Here is a 21,697-nt window from a genome sequence, read left to right on the forward strand (position 1 = left end):
AGCTAGACGAGTTTCGTTCTTTGTAGTTTTTTCGTTTGATGCCTATTTCGTGAGATATTTGGCCCAGTCACTATCAATGGACCACCCTGTATATATTTGAGTCATCAGTCTTCTAACTGGTCTGATGCAGCCCGCCACCGATTCCTGTCCAGTGCCAACCTCTTCACACTGAATAGCACCTGTAACCTACGTCCTCAGTTATCAGTTATTTGCTGGATTTATTCCAGTCTCTGTCCTCCTCTACAGTTCTCACCCTCTACAACTTCCTCTAGTACCATGTAAGTCATTCTCTCATGTCTTAACTGATGTCCTATCATCCTCTCCCTTCTCATTGTCATGGTTTTCCACATATTCCTTTCGTCTCCGACTCAGCGTAGAACCTACTCATCCCTTACCTTATCAGTCTGCCTAATTTTCAACATTCGTCTGCAGCACCACATCTCTTATGCTTCGATTGTCTTCTGTTCCGGTTTTCCCACAGTCCAAGTTTCAATAGCATACAATGCTGTACTCCAAGTGTACATTCTCAGAAATTCTTCTTCAAACTATGGGCAGTGTTTGATACTAGTGGACTTCTCTAGGCCAGGACTGCCCTTTTTGATAGTGTTAGTCTTTTTTGACGACCTCCACGCTCTGTTCGTCATTGGTTATTCTACTGCCTAGGTAGCATAATTACTTAACTTCATCTACTTCCTGACCACTGCTGTAGCCGCACACTTCGGTCATCGTAGCGCCTAATGCATCGGCATCCCACTTTACGTTAACCATCACGGGTTGCCTGCATCACAGGGTGTATATTCACCAGGATAACCTACGTCGTCTGTGTTGTCGAAACAAAGAATTACCGGTGTCCACAACACAACACACCATCAGGTTTCCACCAACGACCGCCAGGGACTTCTGCCCGTTCGTTTATTGTAATTTTCATACCTGTACAGATACATAGGTAGGCTGGCAGCAGCATCATACGCTGCTCTTCAGCCTTCGATTTTCCAATGAGAAAAAACATTAAGAAGATACATAATAAGTAGAGTGACGGGTAAAAAACAGTAGACACACAAAAATACAAAACACGGAGCCGTTCACACTCGACGAAAATTACACTGAAACACGTTGGCACGGCGCACAAACACTGATGATTCGATGGCACAGGTGAACGTAGGAGTGTGACGGTGAACACTAACACAAACACGACGGCACACACACGAGAAACTGATGGCGATGATCTCCGGCGCTCGAAAGTCCACGTAACGTGTGCGAGTCCGGGGACCTGCCAAGAGGGGAAGAGGGGCGAGGGGGAGGGAGAGGGGAGAGCAAAGATGCCAATGGCAGAGGAGATGGGAGGAAGAGTAGAGGGACGGGGATAGGGGAAGCCCGGGGGAGGAGTGGGGAGAAAGGGAGGAGGGAGGGAAAGGGGAGAGAAGGGAGAGAGGGTGCCCAAAGGAAACAAACACAGGAAGAGGGAGGATCAAAGTTGGTGGGAGGGTTAGATGGAGGGGAGGAGGGCATCATCAGGGAGGGAGAGCTGGCGAAAGCCACCTTGGGAGAGGGTGTGGAGAGTGGAGAGATGGAGAGCAGGTGGGACATGGAAGTACAGGCGCGGCAGCGGACGGGGGCGGGAGAGGATGGGAGAGACCAGCGGGTGTGGAGGATCGAGCTTGCGGGAGGTGTAGAGGATCCGTATCTGTTCGAGGAAAAGGAGGAGGTGGGGGAAGGGAATTAGGTCGTACAGGATCCGCGTGGGGGAGGGGAGACGGATGCGATAGGCGAGGTAAAGAGCATGGCGTTCCAGGATCTGAAGGGATTTGTAAAATGTAGGGGGAGTGGAGGTCCAGGCAGTGTGGGCGTAGCAAAGGATAGGGCGAATGAGGGATTTATAGGTATGGAGGATGGTAGAGGGGTCCAGACCCCAAGGTCGGCTGGAGAGGAGTTTGAGGAGACAGAGGCGGGAGCGCGTCTTGGCTTGGATCGTCCGGAGGTGGGGGGTCCAGGAGAGGCGACGGTCAAGGGTGACACCAAGGTACTTAAGGGTGGAGGTGAGGGCAATAGGACGGCCATAGATGGTGATGTAGAAATCGAGGAGGCGGAAGGAAGGAGTGGTTTTGCCTACTATGATCGCCTGGGATTTGGCAGGATTGACCTTAAGCAACCACTGGTTCCACCAAGCGGTGAACCGGTCAAGATGGGATTGGAGAAGGTGTTGGGTTCGAAGAGCCTGCAGAATAGCTTTACCAGAGGTCGCAGCTAGCCTAGGGACTACTTCGCTACGCCAGGCACGTGATTGTAAATAGTTCCGGCAGATACATCCTCCAGCTGGCTTTATAAGGCGGCTCACTGCCGGAAAAAGACAGTTAGACGCACCGCTCGGAAGGATGCAGCTCCGGCCAGATGCCTCTTCTAGCTGGCCGATCTCTTTGGTATACGTAGTCGACGAACCTCTGGACGTTGTAGAACTGTTTGCGTTCGCTCCCTGTGAAAAGGCGAGTCTTTTTCTATTAATATTGTTATTTGTTATTTTGCGTTTGTGTCGATAAGCAGTCGGGATCGAGTCGGTTGTTCTTTTGGATACTGTATTATTGTTTCGTTTTGGTGAGTTCAATAAATTGTTTTCGGACGTTGTCTTTCGCATTTCTATTCTGCTAGCGCAAATACTTCAACCACCAACCCTGATATTAAATTTCCCGCTGTTCCCATTTATGCTACTACTCATTACTTTCGTCTTTCTTCGATTTACTCTCAATACATATTATGCACTCATTAGACCGTCCATTCCATTCAGCAGATCATGTAAGGATAGCAATGTCATCACCGAATTGTATCATTGGTATATTTTCACCTTGAATTTTAATTCCATCTTGCTTTCTTTTATTTCCATCATTGCTTCTTCCATGTATAATATAAACAGTAGGGGCGAAAGATTACATTCCTGCCTTACGCCCTTTTCAATCCGAGAGCTTCGTTCTTGGTCGTCCACTCTTACTATTCCCTCGTGGCTCTTGTACACATTGTATATCACACGTCTGTCCCTATGGCTTATGCCTAGTTTCCTCAGGATTTCGAATATCTTGCATCATTTGACACTGTCAAACGCTTCTTCTGGGTCAATAGATCCTATCAACGTGCCCTTTTTTTGTTTCAGACTTACTTCCATTATCAACCGCAACGTTAGAATTGCCTCTCCAGTGCCTTTGCCTTTCGTAAAGCCAAACCGATCGCCATCTAACACAGCCTTAATTTTCTTTCCCATTCTTCTGTATATTATTGTTGTCAGCAACTTGGATGCTTGAGCTGTTAAGTTGATTGTGCGATTGTGCGACAATTATCGTATTTGTCAGCTCTTAGAGTCCTCGGAATTGTGTGGATGATATTTTTCAGGAAGTCAGATGGTATATCGCCGGACTCATACATTCTACATACCAACGTGAATAATCGTTTCATTGCCACTTCCCCCAGTGATTTTGGAAATTCTGAGAGAATGTTATCTATCTCTTCTGCCTTATTTAATCTTAAGTCTTCCAAAGATCTTTTAAATTCCAATTCTAATATGGATCGCCTGCCTGTTCTAAATGGACTCCTGTTTCTTCTTCTATCTTCCACATCATCAGACAAATCTTCTCCCTCATAGAAGGTTTACATGTACTTTTTCCACCTATCCGCTCTGTCCTCTGCATTTAACAGTGAAATTCCCATTGAACTCTTAATGCTACAACCCTTGCTTTTAGTTTCACCGAGGGTTGTTTTGACTTTCCTGTATGCTGAGTTAGTCCTACTGACAATCATTTACCGGCCGCGGTGGCCGAGCGGTTCTAGGCGCTACAGTCTGGAGCCGCGCGACCGCTACGGTCGCAGGTTCGAATCCTGCCTCGGGCATGTATGTGTGTGATGTCCTTAGGTTAGTTAGGTTTAAGTAGTTCTAAGTTCTAGGGGACTGATGACCTCAGACGTTAAGTCCCATAGTGCTCAGAGCCATTTGAACCATTTTGACAATCATTTCTTTTTCGATTTCTTCACATTTTTCAAGCAGCCATTTTATCTTAGCTTTACTGCGCTTCCTATTTATTTCATTCTTTGCCCACTTATATTTCTGTATTCCTGAATTTCCCTGAAGATTTTTATACTTCCTTCTTTCATCGAGCAGCTGAAGTACGTATTTCTTCTGCTACCCATGTTTCATCTTTGTATCTATGTTTTCCTTGCCAACCTCTGTGATTGCCCTTTTCTGATATGTCCATTCTTCTTCAACTGCACTGACTAATGTGTTATTACTTATTGCTGTATCTATAACATTTTTTTTAGTCATCAGTCTTCTGACTGGTCTGATGCGGCCCGCCACGAATTCCTCTCCTGTGCCGACCTCTTCATCTCAGAGAAGCACTTGCAGCCTACATCCTCAGTTATTTGCTGGATGTCTTCCAATCTCTGTCTTCCTCTACAGTTTTTGCCCTCTACAGCTCCCTCTAGTACCATGGAAGTCATTGCCTCATGTCTTAACAGGTGTTCTGTCATCCTGTCCCTTCTCGTTATCAGTGTTTTCCACATATTTCTTTCCTTTCTGATTCTGCACGGAATCTCTTCATTCCTTACCTTATCAAACCACTTAATTTTCAACTTTCGTCTGTAGCACCACATCACAAATGCTCTGATTCGCTTCTGTTCCGGTTTCCCCGCAGTCCAAGTTTCACTACCATACAGTGGTAGACGTACATCCTCAGACATTTTTAATCCTCGAATTAAGGCGATATTTGATATTAGCAGACTTCTCTTGGCTAGGACTGCACTTTTTGCCATTTCTAGTCTACTTCTGATGTCCTCTTTGCTCCGTCCGTCATTGATTATTTTAGCGCCTAGGTAGCAGAATTCCTTAACTTTATCTACTTCATGATGATGAATCCTGATGTTAAGCTTATCGCTGTTCTCATTTCTACTACTTCTCATTAGACTGTTCATTCAGTTGAGCAGATGATATAATTATTCTTCACTTCCACTCAGGATAGCAATGTCATAGCGAATCGTATCATTGATATCCTTTCACCTTGAATTTAATTCCACTCCTGAACCTTTCTTTTATTTTCATCATTGCTTCCTCGATGTACTGATCGAACAGTAGGGGCGAAAGGCTACATCATTGTCTTATACCCACTCATGCGTATTTCCTGCTCCTGGCTCCTGGCCGAGCGGTTATCATTAGCCACGTCTTGCAGCAGTGATAACAGCAGCCACCACCACCCAAACGTGTCGAACAGTCTTATCGACGAACTTTTGTGGGATTTGCACTACATTATCCGGTGGCAATTTCTGGAAGTGCATTTGCAACAAATCCAGAAAAGTGACAACAGGAGCTCTCTCTCTGAATCTATTTATGTGACAAACATCTGTCAGCAAGGAAAAATACCTGGTCCCTTGAATTCTTTTTTCTCTTCAATGTTTGAATGTATTGGACCTAAGTCTTTGCCAATGGTTTCCATTTATTTTGCTAAGTACTTATGTTTTTCCATCATCTGAGCGTACAAACATGGCACCCAATCTTGAAGTTCCAAAGAGATCTTGCTGTAAAAGATATACAGGGTGGATATTAATAAAATCGAAAAATCCAGGGACTGGAAATGGAGGAGAAACTGTCCTAAGGATACGTGTCTGAAAATGGACGGTGTGCGTGCAACAACAACAAATCGACCCGGAACACGATACAGAGCTGCATCGCATCCGCGTCACAACAGCTGTTCAAAGTGGTCTACATGGGATGCACTGCACGCGTTCATACACAGCTGTCATGCAGGATAGACATAATCGTACTTTGGTTTACACCAAGTTGTTGGGCCTCTTGCTTGAGGCTTGCACCAGGGTTCGTCTCAGTATCCTGTAGAACACGGTCCTCCCTGCGCGTCCGTCTGTCTGAAAGGTCCCATAATCACACAAACGCCCAAAACTGGCTTTAAATGTTGTATGACGTAGTTGGTGTGTGTGGGGGTACTTGTATTGGTATAGCCGTGCTACCTCTCGACCGTTTCAATCTCGGCTTGCTCCCGACGCGAATACAGAAACATTCTGCCGCTTACACTACGCTGGGTCAGTCACACAGCCTGCAACATACAAGGAACACACGGCACGTGGTCGGAACATCTTTCGTTCGTCAGCGTCATCTACCGGAACAACGATACATTTCCGGACACGTTTCCAGTTAGAAATCCGTCCCTGCAGTTTGTCGGTTTTATTTATGTTCCCCCTGTATAGCTGCAGATACCTCAGTCATTTCTTACTCCTTTCTGAGTAAATAAGAGATTCAATAATGAGTAATAGTGTTACTAGGTAGTCATATTGCAACAAAATGACTAGCAGTAGCGTCCATTTCTGTTGGCAATGGAAACATAACGGGCTACATACGAATTACCTTTTTTTAACACACACATTCTACACTGTAAAGCAATTTTCTGGCTGTTTGGTTACCAGTACTCACTTGATAAGGGAACTCCCCTGGTTCCGCTTCGACGCCGTTGACTATACGTCCCTTTAGTACCGAAGGCTTCCGCAGTAGTGCGCCACCTGCAACAGGTTGTACTTTTACAATTTGCGCTTCATGCAGTGAACGTGGAGGCGTTATTGACAACCACAGGGGCAAACTTACATTGCGCAGAATGGGTATTTTTTCAGTATTATAGTAATGTCCATCTGTGGACCGATAACTGTGTCACGTTAACACACTCCTTTTTAAACAAATTCCCCGAGACTTTTGCCAGTTCTCCACTCTATGAGATATCTGGTACCAGTCCACAGGTCATTTTAATGAAACGTTTTACATACCGTTGTTCAGTGCCTATAGTGCGCTCGTTACAATGAGGTGACGAAAGTCATGGGGTAGGCGTGTGCACTTATATAGGTGCCGATAGTATCACGTACACAGGGTACAAAGGGCAGTGCAGTGACGGATATGTCATTTGCACTCAGGTGATTCATTTGAACAGGTTCCCGACGTGATTATGTCTGCACGAGGATAATTAGCAGACTCTGAATGCAGTATGGTACTTGGAGCAGACACATCGTACCTTCCATTTAGAAAATGGTTAGGGAATTCAATATTCCGCGATCCACAGTGTCAAGAGCGTGCCAAGAGTACCAAATTTGAGACATTACTTCTCGTCATGGATAACGCAGTTTCACGTTAATTACCGCATGGGAGCATGAAGTTAGTTTATACTACATCATACATGGTGTGTAACTCATACACGCACAAAAAACGACCAAGGACAGCCGCATTTGCGTATAGATGTCGGTGCTAACAGACAAGCAACCCTGAGTGAAATAACCGCGGAAATCAGTGTGGGGCATACGACGAACGGCGCGGCGATGTTTGTCGTTAATGGGCTACGGCAGCAGACGACCGACGCGAGTGCCTTTGCTAACAGCACGAAATCGCCTATAGCGCCTCTCCTGGGCTCGTGACTGTATTAACTGGACCGTAGACAGCTGGAAAACCGCGGCTCAGTCACATGAGTCCGGATTTCAGTTGGTAAGAGCTAATGATAGGATTCGAGTGTGGCACAGACCCCTCTAAACCATGACCCAAGATGTCAACAACGCACAGTGCAAGCTGGTGATCCTCCTAATGGTGTGGACTATGTTTACAAAGAATGGCCTGGTTCCTCTGGTCGAACTGAAACGCTCATTGATAGGAAATGCTTATGTTCGGCTACCTGGAGACCATTTTCAGCCATTCAGGGACATTATGTTCCCAAACAACGCTGTAATTTTTATGGATGTCAATGCGGCCTGTCACTGTGCCACAGCTGTTCACGATTTGTTTGAAGAACATTCTGGACAATTCGAGCGAATGATCTGCTCACCCAGACCACCCGCCATGAATCCCATCTAACCTATATTCAGGACAGTGGAAATTACAGTGTCCTGTGCTGCCTCTCCTGCTCCCAGTCGGCCGTTTTGACATCCTACCCCCCTTTGGAAAAACTCACAATTAATACTGCTTGGGATTATTGTAACCGGGAAGAATAAGAGATCTTGAGAAAAGTTGCACTCTTCATTGCCTATTAGTTAATAATTTCCTCTTTTGTGTAACATAAAATTAATTATAGGAAACATAAAACCAGTGAAGACAAGAAACAAGCAAGACAGAACAAATTTCTTCCATCCTTAGGTCCCAGCGGTTTTTTCTCTCTTATCTTGCTACAGCTTTCCGCGAAAGAATCTATTACCTCATTAAAGTTGGTCAAACGTTTTGCTACGTGGAAAATCAAAATGTCATCTAATAGTGAAAAAGCTGTTAATACGAATAGTACCTAAGAGTGGTGTGGTTTCTCGATTTATGTCTATTTTGTCACTGTCTGCTACATAAAACGAAATTGGTCTTTCCATTATTGGAGCAATTGTTACACGCGCAAAATAAGCGAGACTGTTTTGGCGCAAATGGTTATTTTATTCTACCTCATTTACACAGACAACACGACGGAATAAAATTCACGAAATACCAATATTAAATGCCTATTAAGTCAACTACAAACAAAACGTTTTATCTTAGGAAAGACTCTGAAGAGTCAAAGGAACTGGTACACCAGCTTAATATCGGTTAGGGCACCCGCGAGCACGCGGAAGAGCCGCAACGCGACGTGGCATGGACTCGACTAATGTCTGAAGTAGTGCTGGAGCGAAGAGACACCATAAACACAGCGGAGCTGTCCATAAATCAGAAAGAGTACGATGGGTGGAGATCTCTTCTGAACAGCTCGTTGCAAGGCATCCCAGTTATGCTCAATAACATTCATAACTGGGGAGCTTGGCGGCCAGTGGAAGTGTTTAAACCCAGAAGAGCGTTCGTGAAGCCACTCTGTAGCAATTCTGGACGTGTGGGGTGTCGCAGTCTCTTCCTGGAATTGCCTAAGTCCGTCGGAATGCACAATGGACATGAATGGATACAGGCGATCAGACAGGGTGCTTACGTGTCCTCACACCATTGCACAGCTTCCACCGGCTTGAACAGTCCCCTGCTGGCATGCAGGGTCCATGGATTCTCTCGACACCCGTAACGTTTCCAGGCAACATGTTTCCAGTCATCAACAGTCCAATGTCGATGTTGGCGGGCCCAGGTGAGGCGTAAAGCTTTGGGTCATATCAGAGGTACACGAATGGGCCTTGTGCTGTGAAAGCCCATATCGATGATGTTTCGTAGAAAGGTCCACATGTTGACACTTACTGATGGCCCAGCAATGAAATCTGCAGCAATGTGCGGAAGGGTTGCACTTATGTCTTCAGTCCGATTCTTGCAGAATCTTTTTCCGGGCGCAGCAATGTCGGAGATTTGATGTTTTACCGTATACCTGGTATTCACGGTACACTTGTGAAATGGTCGTACGGGAAAATCCCCACTTCATCGTTACCTCAGAGCTATTGTATCCCATCGCTCGTGTGCTGACTATAACACCACGTTCAAACTAACATAAATCTTGATAAGTACCATTGTAGCAGCAGTAACCGATCTAACAACTGCGCTAGACACTTGGGCTTATTGCCCAAAACACATTCAGTATTTATGGAGAGTATCGTGTTAACCTCTAGCTGTAAGAATACCGGATAGTGCATATTTCACAATATCTCTGTTCATCCTTTTATTTTAATGTAAACAAATGGTGCTGCTGCCCTGGCTAGGTCGCCAGATGGTTTTTCTGTGTTAAATGTAAGCTCTTGTGGGTTAAAATATGCACAAAAATACCCTAAATATACATTAAAACAACGAAAATGCATCAAAAATATACTAATCAGCACTTAAAATGAACGAGCCTGCAATTAAAACGAATACCAAATACAAATGGAAAAACATGAATTTAAAAATTTATTCGGCGTTTCTGACAGTAAGAAGAAAAAAAAAGTAAATATACCGTTTTCTTTAACTCGAAAATTTAGCAGCAAGTAAGTATATGACGATTCTTAAATGTACTAAAGAAACTTACTTACAGTATTTCATATAAATTGAGGGAATCACAGATTACCGCAGATATTATAGCGGCTGTAACAACTGGACGTTTCGTCGTAATTTTTAACTTTTTACGAAGCAATAGCGGCTGTTTCAACACTGGGTTTCCAGATTGCATGAAACATTGTTCTGTTTTTACATTCAAGAGAAGGAGCCAGTGAGAGTTGTCATAAAGTTAAATTGTATTTTTATTTATTCTTAATTTTCCTTTCCCTGGTGCTTTGTCACTGATGACCATAACTACTAACAGTTCACAATAGTTGCGAGCGAAGCCCGGCTGACTTGGTAACAATAATTTTTACATGAACCGCTATAACCATGCAAAATTAGGCATCAAATTTAATAGATTCTGTGTAATGTTAAGTAAAACGGGGAAAAGTCTATTAAATTGTAAAGATATTGCTTTAAAAATTATTCATCTAAATCATGTCTGCGGCTCGTGGTCTTGCGGTAGCGTTCTCGCTTCCCGCGCACGGCGTCCCGGTTTCGATTCCCGGCGGGTCAGGGATTTTCTCTGCCTCGAGATGACTGGGTGTTGTGTGTCTTTCACCCTAGTTTACTCTCAAGTCGCCGTAGTGGCGTTAAAGAACTTGTGGAGCGCCGGTCGAACCGCCCCGCGAGGGGTCTCCGGGCCACCAATGCCATACGCTCATTATTATTATTATCTAAATCTTCACTATTCTTGCTGTTTCATCAGCACAGATCTTCACCAGTTTCTTCATGTATTTCCACTGCTTAGCCGCTAGGTGCTCATTGAAGACTTGAGTTTTTAATTATTTTTAACTTGGAAAGGCTACATTCTGCAGAAGCTACAGACACATGCGTGCACAAAAATATTCTTAACGCAGTTGTTATGTTTAGGAAAACGTATCCTGAATTCATTTCCAAGACGCATTGCAGTACTTCTAAACATGTTGTGGAAGCATTTCTTTTTTCTTCTTTTTTTTAGATTCTGCGAGTTTATGTCTCCTGAATGCATTTTAGGGTGTCTCAGAGCGTCTAAAAGACTTCTGCACCCTCTGTTGAGACTGAATTTTTGTGTTTCTAAGTTCGTAATGTCAAAAATAACACTTAACACGACACAGCAGTTACTGAGCTGCTGAAAACTTCCCTTCAAAGACATAACTGCGGTGTCTGCCACAACATAAAACTAGTTTACCCTTCTCTTCCCCCGTTATGAGTTCATCTCTACTTTGGTAAGAAAATTGCATTTTAATCGTTACAGGTGTGTATTCTGATAAGGCAGCAACATTTCTTAAAGATGTAAGCAGTTCCTCTGCTTCTTTTTCAGCCTTTTCAAAACTGTTGGATATATATTCTTCAGTAACACTGAGAGTTGATTTTATTAATTTTATTGTAGACTGTTATTGTATACCTTCTTGCTGAACTGCTCTGTTGACGTGGAAAATAACATTATTGCATATCACAGCATACAAAGAAAACTTAAATTCCGACATTTCTTTCAAGGCACAAGATACTTCAGTGAAACACATTGAATCATTTTTCGCACGTGCTCGTTAACTCCGTTAATACAAGTCTTATGTTATTAAGGTCAGATCTTACAACCCGAACGCTTTCACTCCTGGCCTCCCATCTTGTGTAACACAGTGGTTTCAGAGTCAGGCTAAGTGGTTTTTGAGTGCTTCCCAGCGCTTTACACAGGCAGAAAATAATGTGAACAATCTTTGAACTACATCAAAAAATATAGTGCAATTATAAATGATTTAACTGCGTCACTAACAACCAAGTTCAAGCTATGAACACAGCAAGGGATACAATGAGGTCTTGGGTTTTCTTCGATTATATGAGCGTGAGTACCACTTTTCTTGGTCTTCATGTTGTTCCCGTTGTCATAAGATTGTCCTAGACTCCGCAAACGATATGCCGTGGTTATGTAGTATCTGAAGTAACATTACTGTAAGACCTTTTCCAGCGGTATCACTCACTTCAAAAAATCAAAAAATATGCTTCAGTTGCAACTGGTTTGGAAGACACGTCTACCACTCTTAAAACCACGCTTAATTGTTCCTTGTGACTTAAATCTGGTGTACAGTCCAATATTATTGAATAATACTTATTTTTGAGTATAGTATCCTTAGTGACATACACAATCTCATCAGGAATTATGGTAATGATTTCATTTCGTATGTCCTTAAGTAAGTAAGCAACCTTCCAGGCTTAGCCACACAATTAATATGATCATTTAATAAAGGATCAAACTTGGACATTAATTCTATCTGCCCTAAAAACTTTCCATTACCTGGATTTCCCAGTACTTCATGGTCGCCTCTTAATGGTAGATTTATTTCGACAAGGAAACATACTATGGAAACTAATGTTAAAAAAACCGATCTCCACTTCCTTCATTCGTGATTGATTTTATTATAGCTTGCCTGACCAATTACTGTTGAGACTTTAATTCTCTGCAAAAACTGTTTTCACTTGGACATTTCAGTAAGATGAGTGGGGGGCAGTTCATGGTTAGAGAGAACTTTTGATAAGTTTTCCCATTCTCTTAAACTATTTCTTGTGATAGCGGCAGCTCTCGGACTGAACAATCTGCGATAAAAGCAATACACATCTTTTGCTCCAGAACATACAAGTCAGGTTCACCTAACTTTCTCATCATTTAAAAACGACAGAATCAATGAAAAACAGCAAAAATATCTTCTTATCTCACTATCCACAGTAAATGTTACTTTTTTTCTCTAATGTCTTGGGGACATTCCTTAACAGCTCTTAGACTAAAATTATCATTTGGAAGATTCAAGCAGGTTCCAACAGGTTAAATAAATTGTGCCAACAAAGTATGGCAGACTGCAACCCACTGTTCCATTCGCCTTGTGGCTGCACTGCATCGGTGGAACTGAAAATCTGTGCTACCCACATAAATGCGTGAAAATGAACTGGAAAGTTACAGAATAAAAGGTAGCTGCAAACTTCAAAGTGAATTCGAAGAAAAACGATATAGTGTTGAAGATATCTGACGAGGGCCCGAAACACGTATTGTCAGAAACAAAGGTATATAAAAGTGTCTCGTAGTTGAATTTTGTCATTTAATATTATAAAAACGCTGAAGACTCCTTTATCAACGAACATTGGCATAAAGTTGTTGTATATTTTGCTGTAATAGTTTAAATGTATGCAAGAATTGCTTTTCGTGACGCAAACTACAGCATGGCGTCCCACGCCTCACGCATCCCTCCCCCCCCCCCCCCCCCCCCACCCCCACACACGTACGCAAGCGCGTGCGCCCCTATGCGTCGCACACTGTATCGATTTCGTAGAGATTGTGAAGATGAGTTACGCTATTATGATCTCTAAGACAAACATAGAAGAATTCATCTTCACAGATGCGGCTCCAGTGTCCGTTTATGGCGAGGGTCGAAGAGGGGGAGCGGGAGGAGATAGTGGGCTTCAGATTTTGCGGCTGGTCTTTGCCACATCCCGCCCCTCTGCGCAATATAACATTCCGTCAGTCCGTTATTTAACGTGGCACATAGGCCTCTGATTCTAATTACCATAACAGTAGAATACATAAATTTTTTGAGATAATAATAACTGTAACATTACAGGTTCACTGTCTCTTTTAGACATCCTAAAGGGGCAAGGACCAGACTCAAAGTAAGCACTCACAGACACCAAGTCGAATATCCTTTGCAATTAAAACCGATTTTCGCCAACCAGTTGAACTGTCTCCATTGCTAATCCAAAACAAAGTTCTTAGGGAAAGCGAAAAAGAATCTAAAAGCAAGATTTCTCGATGACTGATCAAGTCGGACGGACTAATGGTGAAGATCGCCTGCTTAGCTTTCGCAGGCGATTTAGTAATTCTAGCGCACAGTAAATTCACGGAATTCAAACAATGCGGTGAAAGGCTGACCTGCAGATCTGAGTTCATTTGCACCAAATTTACCGTTCAGAAACTAAACACGAAGTACGGGAAGATGAAGACGTTCAGACACTTCAACTATTTCGGTGAGATCGTAGAACCAATGGGACTAGAGAAGGAAGCACGGAATGATCGGCTGCAGAAACTCAAGAGAGCGTATGGGGGAAAACGTGAAGCCTACAAGAAGTGTATGTTTATACATACTAAGGTTAGACACTACAACACGGCGACCAAACTTGAAGTTCTGTATGTAAGCGGAACTTCAATTCTCAACAGAAACAGCGATCTGGAAAACAACCTGAAGGAAGGTCGAAGGATTAAGAGGACAACTCTTGGGCCAGGAGGAAACGGAGGGTGGATACAGACTGAAATCTTAAGCAGTAACAAGTTGCTAAACCTGGATTCAGACGTTAGAAAATAAAAGACTGAAACATTGTCGCCATTTTGAAATAGTGACCACAACAAGGTATACACACGACATTATATCACATGAATATACCATGGTTCTTGAGAGTATTTTTGTTCAGTCGTTGCAACTAAAAAATGCGTGATATTTTTCACCAGACGCGTTTCGCTTTATTGAGGTGAAGCATCATCGGTAGTTGTGATTTTCGCTTGATTTCAGGCTTACATCGGGAAATGCCCTCTGGTAGCACATCGTTGATGTTTTTATGATTTAAACACAGATAATTTTGGTCTAACTTTTAGTTGTTCTGCATCACTAGTGTTTTTCACAGTACACTTTTACGCACAACGCTGTTTTCTGAAGAATATACCATGGATTCAACAAGTTAAAAAGACCGAGATAGAAGGAGTGGAAGTAGTAGACAGTAAACTGTCCAGTCAGAAGGTAAACTGTTGGGCAGTATAGTCTGAGAACAAGGTCGCAAAAAATAAATAAAATAAAAAAATAAAATAATAAACAGGAACAAGGTGGACTGAAGGAAGCATGCAGCAAACGGATAGAGAATGAAACCCCTATTGAAGATGAGAAAAACTAATCTAAAAGCACTGTGTGATTCAAAGTGGTCCATACGTAAACAGTAATGCATGGAGAATACGGAAGATCAGGAAAATTGATCTGAAAACACTGTGTGAGCCAACATGGTCCATACATAAATAATAATTCATTTAGATCAGGACTTAGTACTGTCCTTTAATTTGACTTCTGAGAAACCGCAATTCGGAGACATACGGAATTTCAAGAAAGTATTCGTCCAAAACATGAATTCCCATGTGTCGTGCAATTAATTTAAGAACTATAATAGCTACAAACTCTCACAACTGCGACAGCGTCAAGACCTAAATTTTACTTCAGTATCAGTGTTTCACTAAGCTCTTCTATAGTGAACGTTGATCAGCAGTCTACAATTTAGCGAGTGTCTACGTTTGAGAAAATCGGTCTCCGTTATTTTCCTCCTCAGTGTGGGGTCTCTCCCATTCTGCCTGACATTCAGCCTGCTCTGACCTATTGGTCCTACCTGCGGACTCAATAAGCAGGTGGGGCCAGGTCAACGTCTCCTCTCGCCAGGGAGGTTTCCTGCAGTCGGTGACGCCGCAGGACTACGCAGTTCACTTGCAGGCCTCTGGTCTTGCACTGGTGCGTTTAAGTTTGGAGTGTGTAGTACAAGAGAACTCATTGCCCCCCCCCCCCCCCCCTCCCACTCCCCAGTTATTTCCACTCCAAAATGATGAGACGAAAACAACCATTACATGAAAATACTTTATTAATTATTACCTTAAAAGTGCACAGGGTAATGATATTGATGTCGGGCTCCAGCCGTAACGTAACGTCATTATTATTTCGGCGGTCCGCCTGGCTGACATCTCGCCAGAACTGGCGGCAGCTCCTGCATACACCGCCCGTAGGTCCACCGCGCGTGCGCGAACATATCTGTCCTGTAGCGACAACAACGCTCTTGTGGTGAAAACTCGCGGAAACGATAAATCGGTAACGAACACTATTGACTGCTTTTGAAGACCGAAACAAAGACCATTGTCTTTTAATGTCAAACAAAACAGGTTTCCAGCTCTTAATTAACGGATACCCCGTACCTCCGTTATGATATCGTCAGACAGCCGGACTTCAATAGCTTCTTTCACTACACAATTCCAATAACGCTATGCAAGGGAAACCACTTGTCTCGTCGTACAACATTTTATGTCCTTCACTAAGACCAGATTTCTCTGGCTGAAACAAACGCATGCGGCGATTGTGCTCCGCCCATCGATCCTGGACCTTACGAACCGTTTGTCCATTATAGGCTTTCCTGCAAACGCAGGGAATTCTGTAGACACCTGGCTTCCTCAAACCCAAACCATCCTTCACTGATCCCAGCAGAGTTCTAGTCTTAACTGGTGGACGGAATACACTTTTAATATCAAATATCTTTAAAATTCTTCCTATTTCCCGCGAAAGGTAGAAATGCCACCGATTTTCTTGTGTCTTCTGTTGGTTCCCGCGAGGGTCCAATCTGGAGAACGACGAATCTGATTGTCGGTATAACCATTCTGCTTGAACACAGCTTTCAGTTGATCCAGTTCTTATCTTAAACAATCTGCGTCTGATGTATACGTAGGCTTCCGCGGCCGTTGTCACAGTCAATAAAATTCTTCTGGGTTTGAGGCAGCATTGTCAACTATAATATTCCAACGTTTCGGCGACTGTTGCAACACGTCTTTTTATGAAGGCATTCGAAGAAACAGCACACCAGTCCGCACCATTACGCCCAGAATACGTTGACGACACCTTCCTCATCTGGCCACACGGAGAAGAAGAGCTTCTGAATTTCCACCATTATCTCAATCAGCAGCATAGAAAAATTCACTTTACCATGGAGATGGAAAAGAACGAAGCTTGGACACAAACTTTATAGAAAGCCCACGAACACGGATACGTACCTGCATGCATCCTCCCACCATCATCCTACGCAAAAGAAATCGGCCCTGCAAACTTTAACTAAGAGAGCCTACAGGATCAGCGATGGCTACAATCTTAATGCCGAACTACAGAACCTCAGGTCCATTTTTGGAGCCAATGGCTAAGACATGAGGATGATACATAAAACTATGGCGTCAAAGGAGGAGGGCAACAGGGAAATGCAGAACGAAGCACGGAACACGGGCCTGGTACTATACATACAAGGGGTTAGTGAACGTCTGGGCAAAATTCTCCGTAGAGAAGGTATTAAGCCGATCTTTCGTAGCAACAACAAACCCAGAAGAATTTTATTGACTGAATCTGCATCTGAGATGGCATAATCTATTTTTAGCAATCCACGTAGGACCCCATTGCGTTGTTACGATGAATGACAACTTGATGCGTGAAGACATCGGTCCATATGCGTGGGCTTACCATAAACGCTGTGTCCTAATATCCCATCATCCCTCCTGTAGACATCTAAAAGATCGCCTACTGACGGCGTTTGCATAAACCCAATCTGATATCGCCCAGGACGAAATGTCAACCAAATCTCAGGATGCAGCAGACAGCAACGCCGAAACTTCCAGAGGCCAATAAAATAAATCCATGGCTATGAAATCCAGTTGTCTTCGTGTAAAACGAACGCGCTCCCTCACTAAGGCAAAACCAGCACGCTTCTTATTGTTGTTGGCCATTTTTGTCCCGAGGTAATGAACAGTTTTAGCCAATTTAGGTAATATACCTTCATTCCCGCATCTCAGCAGAAAAGCGAGGGCGCTCAGCAACTTCCCCCAGCCGCATGTCACTGTCCGCGCGGCTTCCCCCGTCGGAGGTTCGAGTCCTTCTTCGGGCATGGGTGTGTGGGTCGTCCTTAGCGTAAGTTAGTTAGATTAAATAGTTTGTAAGCTTAAGGACCGATGACCTCAGCAGTTTGGTCCCATAAGACCTTACCAGAAATTTCCAATTTCCAAGTTCTCCTTCTTATTATAAAGTTTATCCCACTTCCTTACAAGTTCAAACATCTTGATGTAGCTCCGCAAACTTTTGTGGCGTAATGATTAATGATTTTCATGTTGGAGTCTCCAGCCGGAACACAACGTCGTCTTGACACTACTTGCTGCAGTGTCTCCAGGCTGCCTGAAGCATCTGTTCTCATCGGATGCTCGGCAGTACCTGCGAGCGCGTCAACAAAGGACCTGGAAAGTCCAGGTTTCCACACACAAAGTTTCAACATTTCCAGACAGGGAGCATATTATACTGGAGAGACTGACCTGCCCGGTTTGCAAAATGCCGCTAGATGGCACATGGAGTGGCACGTGAGTTAAGGAACTTAACATACGCCCACTCTAAAATGAGTCTTCTCATTTTACAAGTTAAACATGAATTTAACAAGCAACAAATGGAAGCATAAGTTCCAAACAGGGAAAACAATAAAAATAGAACTGAACAAAATATTTAGGCATATTAAAATTAAATATATTAACAATTAGGATACACAAAACCGACAAAATGTTATCGATACACTGCGTATGAAACATGGAGGGTACTAACATAAATGTTAGTGCATAAAAACAAAAATATTACTGTCATACTGCGTATGAAATTTAGGAAATCAATACAAAAAAGCATATACAAGTTCTGAAGCTGCGATTAAGAGCTGAGATTTTTTTTCTGCAAAAAGCAAGCTGGCGATAGGCGTTCAACGTGTACCACCACGCAATTGAGAGGGGACCCACCACTCGTTATCTGTTGGGCAGGGCACACACTTTCACTAACAGGCCTTTCTAATCTACCAATCGCAGTTTTCAATGACACCCTACGCATTCACTAGTCGAGGCTGGGAAACAGCTGATCGATGACACCCAGCCCCCACACCGGCTTAGGTAAGTTATCCCCCTTGAAGCGAACACGATCACCGATCTGGGGCTATCCTGTACGCTGTTCACTTGCAAGCCTCTGATAACTTACTTCTGGAGGACTCACTGCCCTCGCCTTATCTCCATTCCACAATAATGAGACGAACACAATCTTCACGTGAAAGTACTTTACTCCATATTACCTTACAAAGTGCACGAGGTGATATTCGCCTGATATTTTTCAAGATGAGCCCGGGCCGCGACCATTGGCTGCTCATCACGGTATCTCCAGGCTACCTTAGGCATTACACTTAACGAATGCCCGCCAGTATCTGCCTGAACAAAGAATCTGGAAAGTCGAGATCCACACAGACAAAATTACAACATTTCCCGACATGGAGCAGATTATACTGGCCAGACTGATCTGTCCGGTTTGCAAAATGCCTTCAGATAGCACTTGGAGTTGCAGGCAACTGCATTACGTAACTCAGCAGTCTTCGAACTTGAGCTACCTATCGATCCCTTAGACAAGTTGTGCCACAAATTTGTCTTCGTTCCAATTCTGTTCAGTACTTCCACATTAGTTGCAAGATCTACCTTAGTAATCTTCATCGTTCTTCTGTAGCAGCACATTTCAGATGCTTCCATTGTCTTCTTATTGCTTATCGCTCACATTTCACTTCCGTGCAAGGTTATATTCCAGACAAACACCTTCACAAAAGACTTCCTAGCCCTTAAATCTGCATTCGATGTTAAGAAATTTCTGTTCTTCAGAAATTCTTTTCTTTTCTACATTTTATATTCTCTCTATTTCGGCCATCATCAGTTATTTTGTTTCCCAAATAACAAACTCACCTACTACTCGTTACCTAGTCCAATTCCATCATCACTACCTGGTTTATTTCGTCTACATTCCATTTCCCTTGTTTTCCTTTTGTGATGTTCATCTTTTATGCGGCTTTCAAGCCACTGTCCATTCTGTTCAACTGCACTTCCAACTCCTTTGCTGTCTCTGACACAATTACAACCTCATCGGGACTTTAATTTCAGCTTCAGATTTTTCTTTTGCATCCTTTACTGCTTGCTCAATATACAGACTGAATAACATCAGCGATAGGCTACAACACTGTCTCACTACCCTCTCAACCACTGCTTCCCTTTCATGCCCCTCGACTCTTAGAACTGACGTCAGGTTTCTGTACAAGTGGTAAATAGCGTTTCGCTCCCTGTATTTTACGCCTGCTACCTTCAGAAATTTAAAGAGTGTATTCCGGTGAGTATTACCAACAACTTTCTCTAAATCTACAAATGCTGTAAACGTAGGTTTGCCTGTCCTCAGCTTGCTTTCTAAGAGAAGTCGTACGGCCAGTATTGCCTCTCGTGTTTGTATAGAATTCAAACAGAGTACCCTGGGTTAAACATAGAGCGTTAGTGTGATTCTATAGTTTCTCCCGGTGTATTTCTTGCTCAAACAGTCCACGGGTCTACTGCCAGTCCATAGTGTTCAACGGGCACAATATTTCGGGAGCTCAGTTTGTCAGCGCATCTGACGATGGAGACACGTCTGATCGCCGAAATATTGTGCCCATTGGAGACTATGGACCGGCAGTATACCCGTGGACTGTTCGAACAGACTGTTAGTGCTCATGTTATTTTACTCCCCGAAACTTGGCTGAGAAATTTGCAAACGGTTATACATAAAAACATGAATGCCTTTAGTGAACTTTCTTTTTGTGGGGAGGGATGGAGGGGTGTGGTTTGGAGGTGAGGGACCTTGTTCCCAACCACACACACCCACACTTCTTGGATCCGCACCTGATTGTTCGTACCCCATACGTAAATCGAAGAATTCTTAATACATAGAACAATAAAGAAAGGATTTTCCTCTACTCACATTAAGAGTGAGTCACAGGGACTACATACGAAAGTAAATAAATGCAGATCTCACCTGGAGCACACGCCACGGACGCTGCTAGGAGCAACAGTAGCAACGCTGTCTGCGGCATGGTGTTCTTAACGTGGCTACAACACAGACACCAACAGCGTCTTTTATAACGACAACCACCACAGCCAGATATGAACCGTAGATGAAATTGTCTTATTAGGGGTCTTATCACTGTTAAGTTATCCTTAAAAGAGCCTAAGAAAGTTCTCATCGATCAAGCAAACATGTAATTTTATTCTTGAATAAAAGTGCTTGTATCACCAGTGTAAAACTACATTTAGCGATTTGTTCTGTTATCGGATCCATCCATCAGTAGAGTAAGTAGCTAATCCATCTTTTCCTGACATGTATCATTGCATCCCTGTAAAGCTTCTCGGTGTTTAAGCTGATAACGACAGACGACGCAGTCCACGAGTAGTGACAGAGGATAATGCTTTGAGAACGCCATCCATTGGTGCTAAAGAAACATTAGGTTGCCATACGGCCGCTTGCTGCGAAACATATCTCCCAGGGGATATGTCAAGAAGCGGCCGCAGAACTCAGAATGCTTATTTGATAGGGTGCAGTGTCTGTTGCAGCACAAAACTTAAAAAAATAAGTAACGCACGCACACACACACACACACACACACACACACACACACACACACGTTTCTTGGGTCATCCAGTAGTGTTGCCGCCCAAAATACATAGCTCACTCTGATATCACTGAATTGTTACACGCACAATTACTTCAGTCAGGTTGGAGGGCTTTTCATTTCGCTACTCTCTTCTTCTCACGGAGCAACTGCACGTGCAGATCGCCAGCAGCCAAGTACTTGGTTCAAATGGCTCTGAGCACTATGGGACTTAACGCCTGACGTCATCAGTCCCCTAAAACTTAGAACTACTTAAACCTAACTAACCTAAGGACATCACACACATCCATGCCCGAGGCAGAGGATTCGAACCTGCGACCGTAGCGGTCGCGCGGTTCCAGACTGCAGTGCTTAGAACCGCTCGGCCACCCCGGCCGGCGGCCAAGTACTGCTTCAAGGGTTTAGTACATTCTTTCAGCACAGTTCATTCACAGAAGACCTTTAATTTGCATTTTGCTGAGTGGTTGA

The 21,697-nt window shown here is 43.5% G+C and overlaps 1 protein-coding gene across 1 annotated transcript in view; it reads right to left on the minus strand.

Annotated features, from left to right (window-relative positions):
- LOC124597599 (mite allergen Der f 3-like) overlaps positions 1 to 20,653 on the minus strand; it is a 112,944-nt gene extending 92,291 nt beyond the window's left edge. The window contains exons 1-2 of the mRNA XM_047135947.1: positions 20,596 to 20,653; positions 6,455 to 6,540 (exon numbers count right to left, since the gene is read on the minus strand). Of these exons, the coding sequence (XP_046991903.1) occupies positions 6,455 to 6,540; positions 20,596 to 20,653 (144 nt within the window). The remainder of the gene's footprint in view (positions 1 to 6,454; positions 6,541 to 20,595) is intronic.
- Between the last annotated feature and the right edge of the window lie 1,044 nt (positions 20,654 to 21,697).

This window comes from Schistocerca americana, chromosome 1 (assembly GCF_021461395.2).
Source record: "Schistocerca americana isolate TAMUIC-IGC-003095 chromosome 1, iqSchAmer2.1, whole genome shotgun sequence".
In the NCBI taxonomy this organism is placed as follows: Eukaryota; Metazoa; Arthropoda; class Insecta; order Orthoptera; family Acrididae; genus Schistocerca; species Schistocerca americana.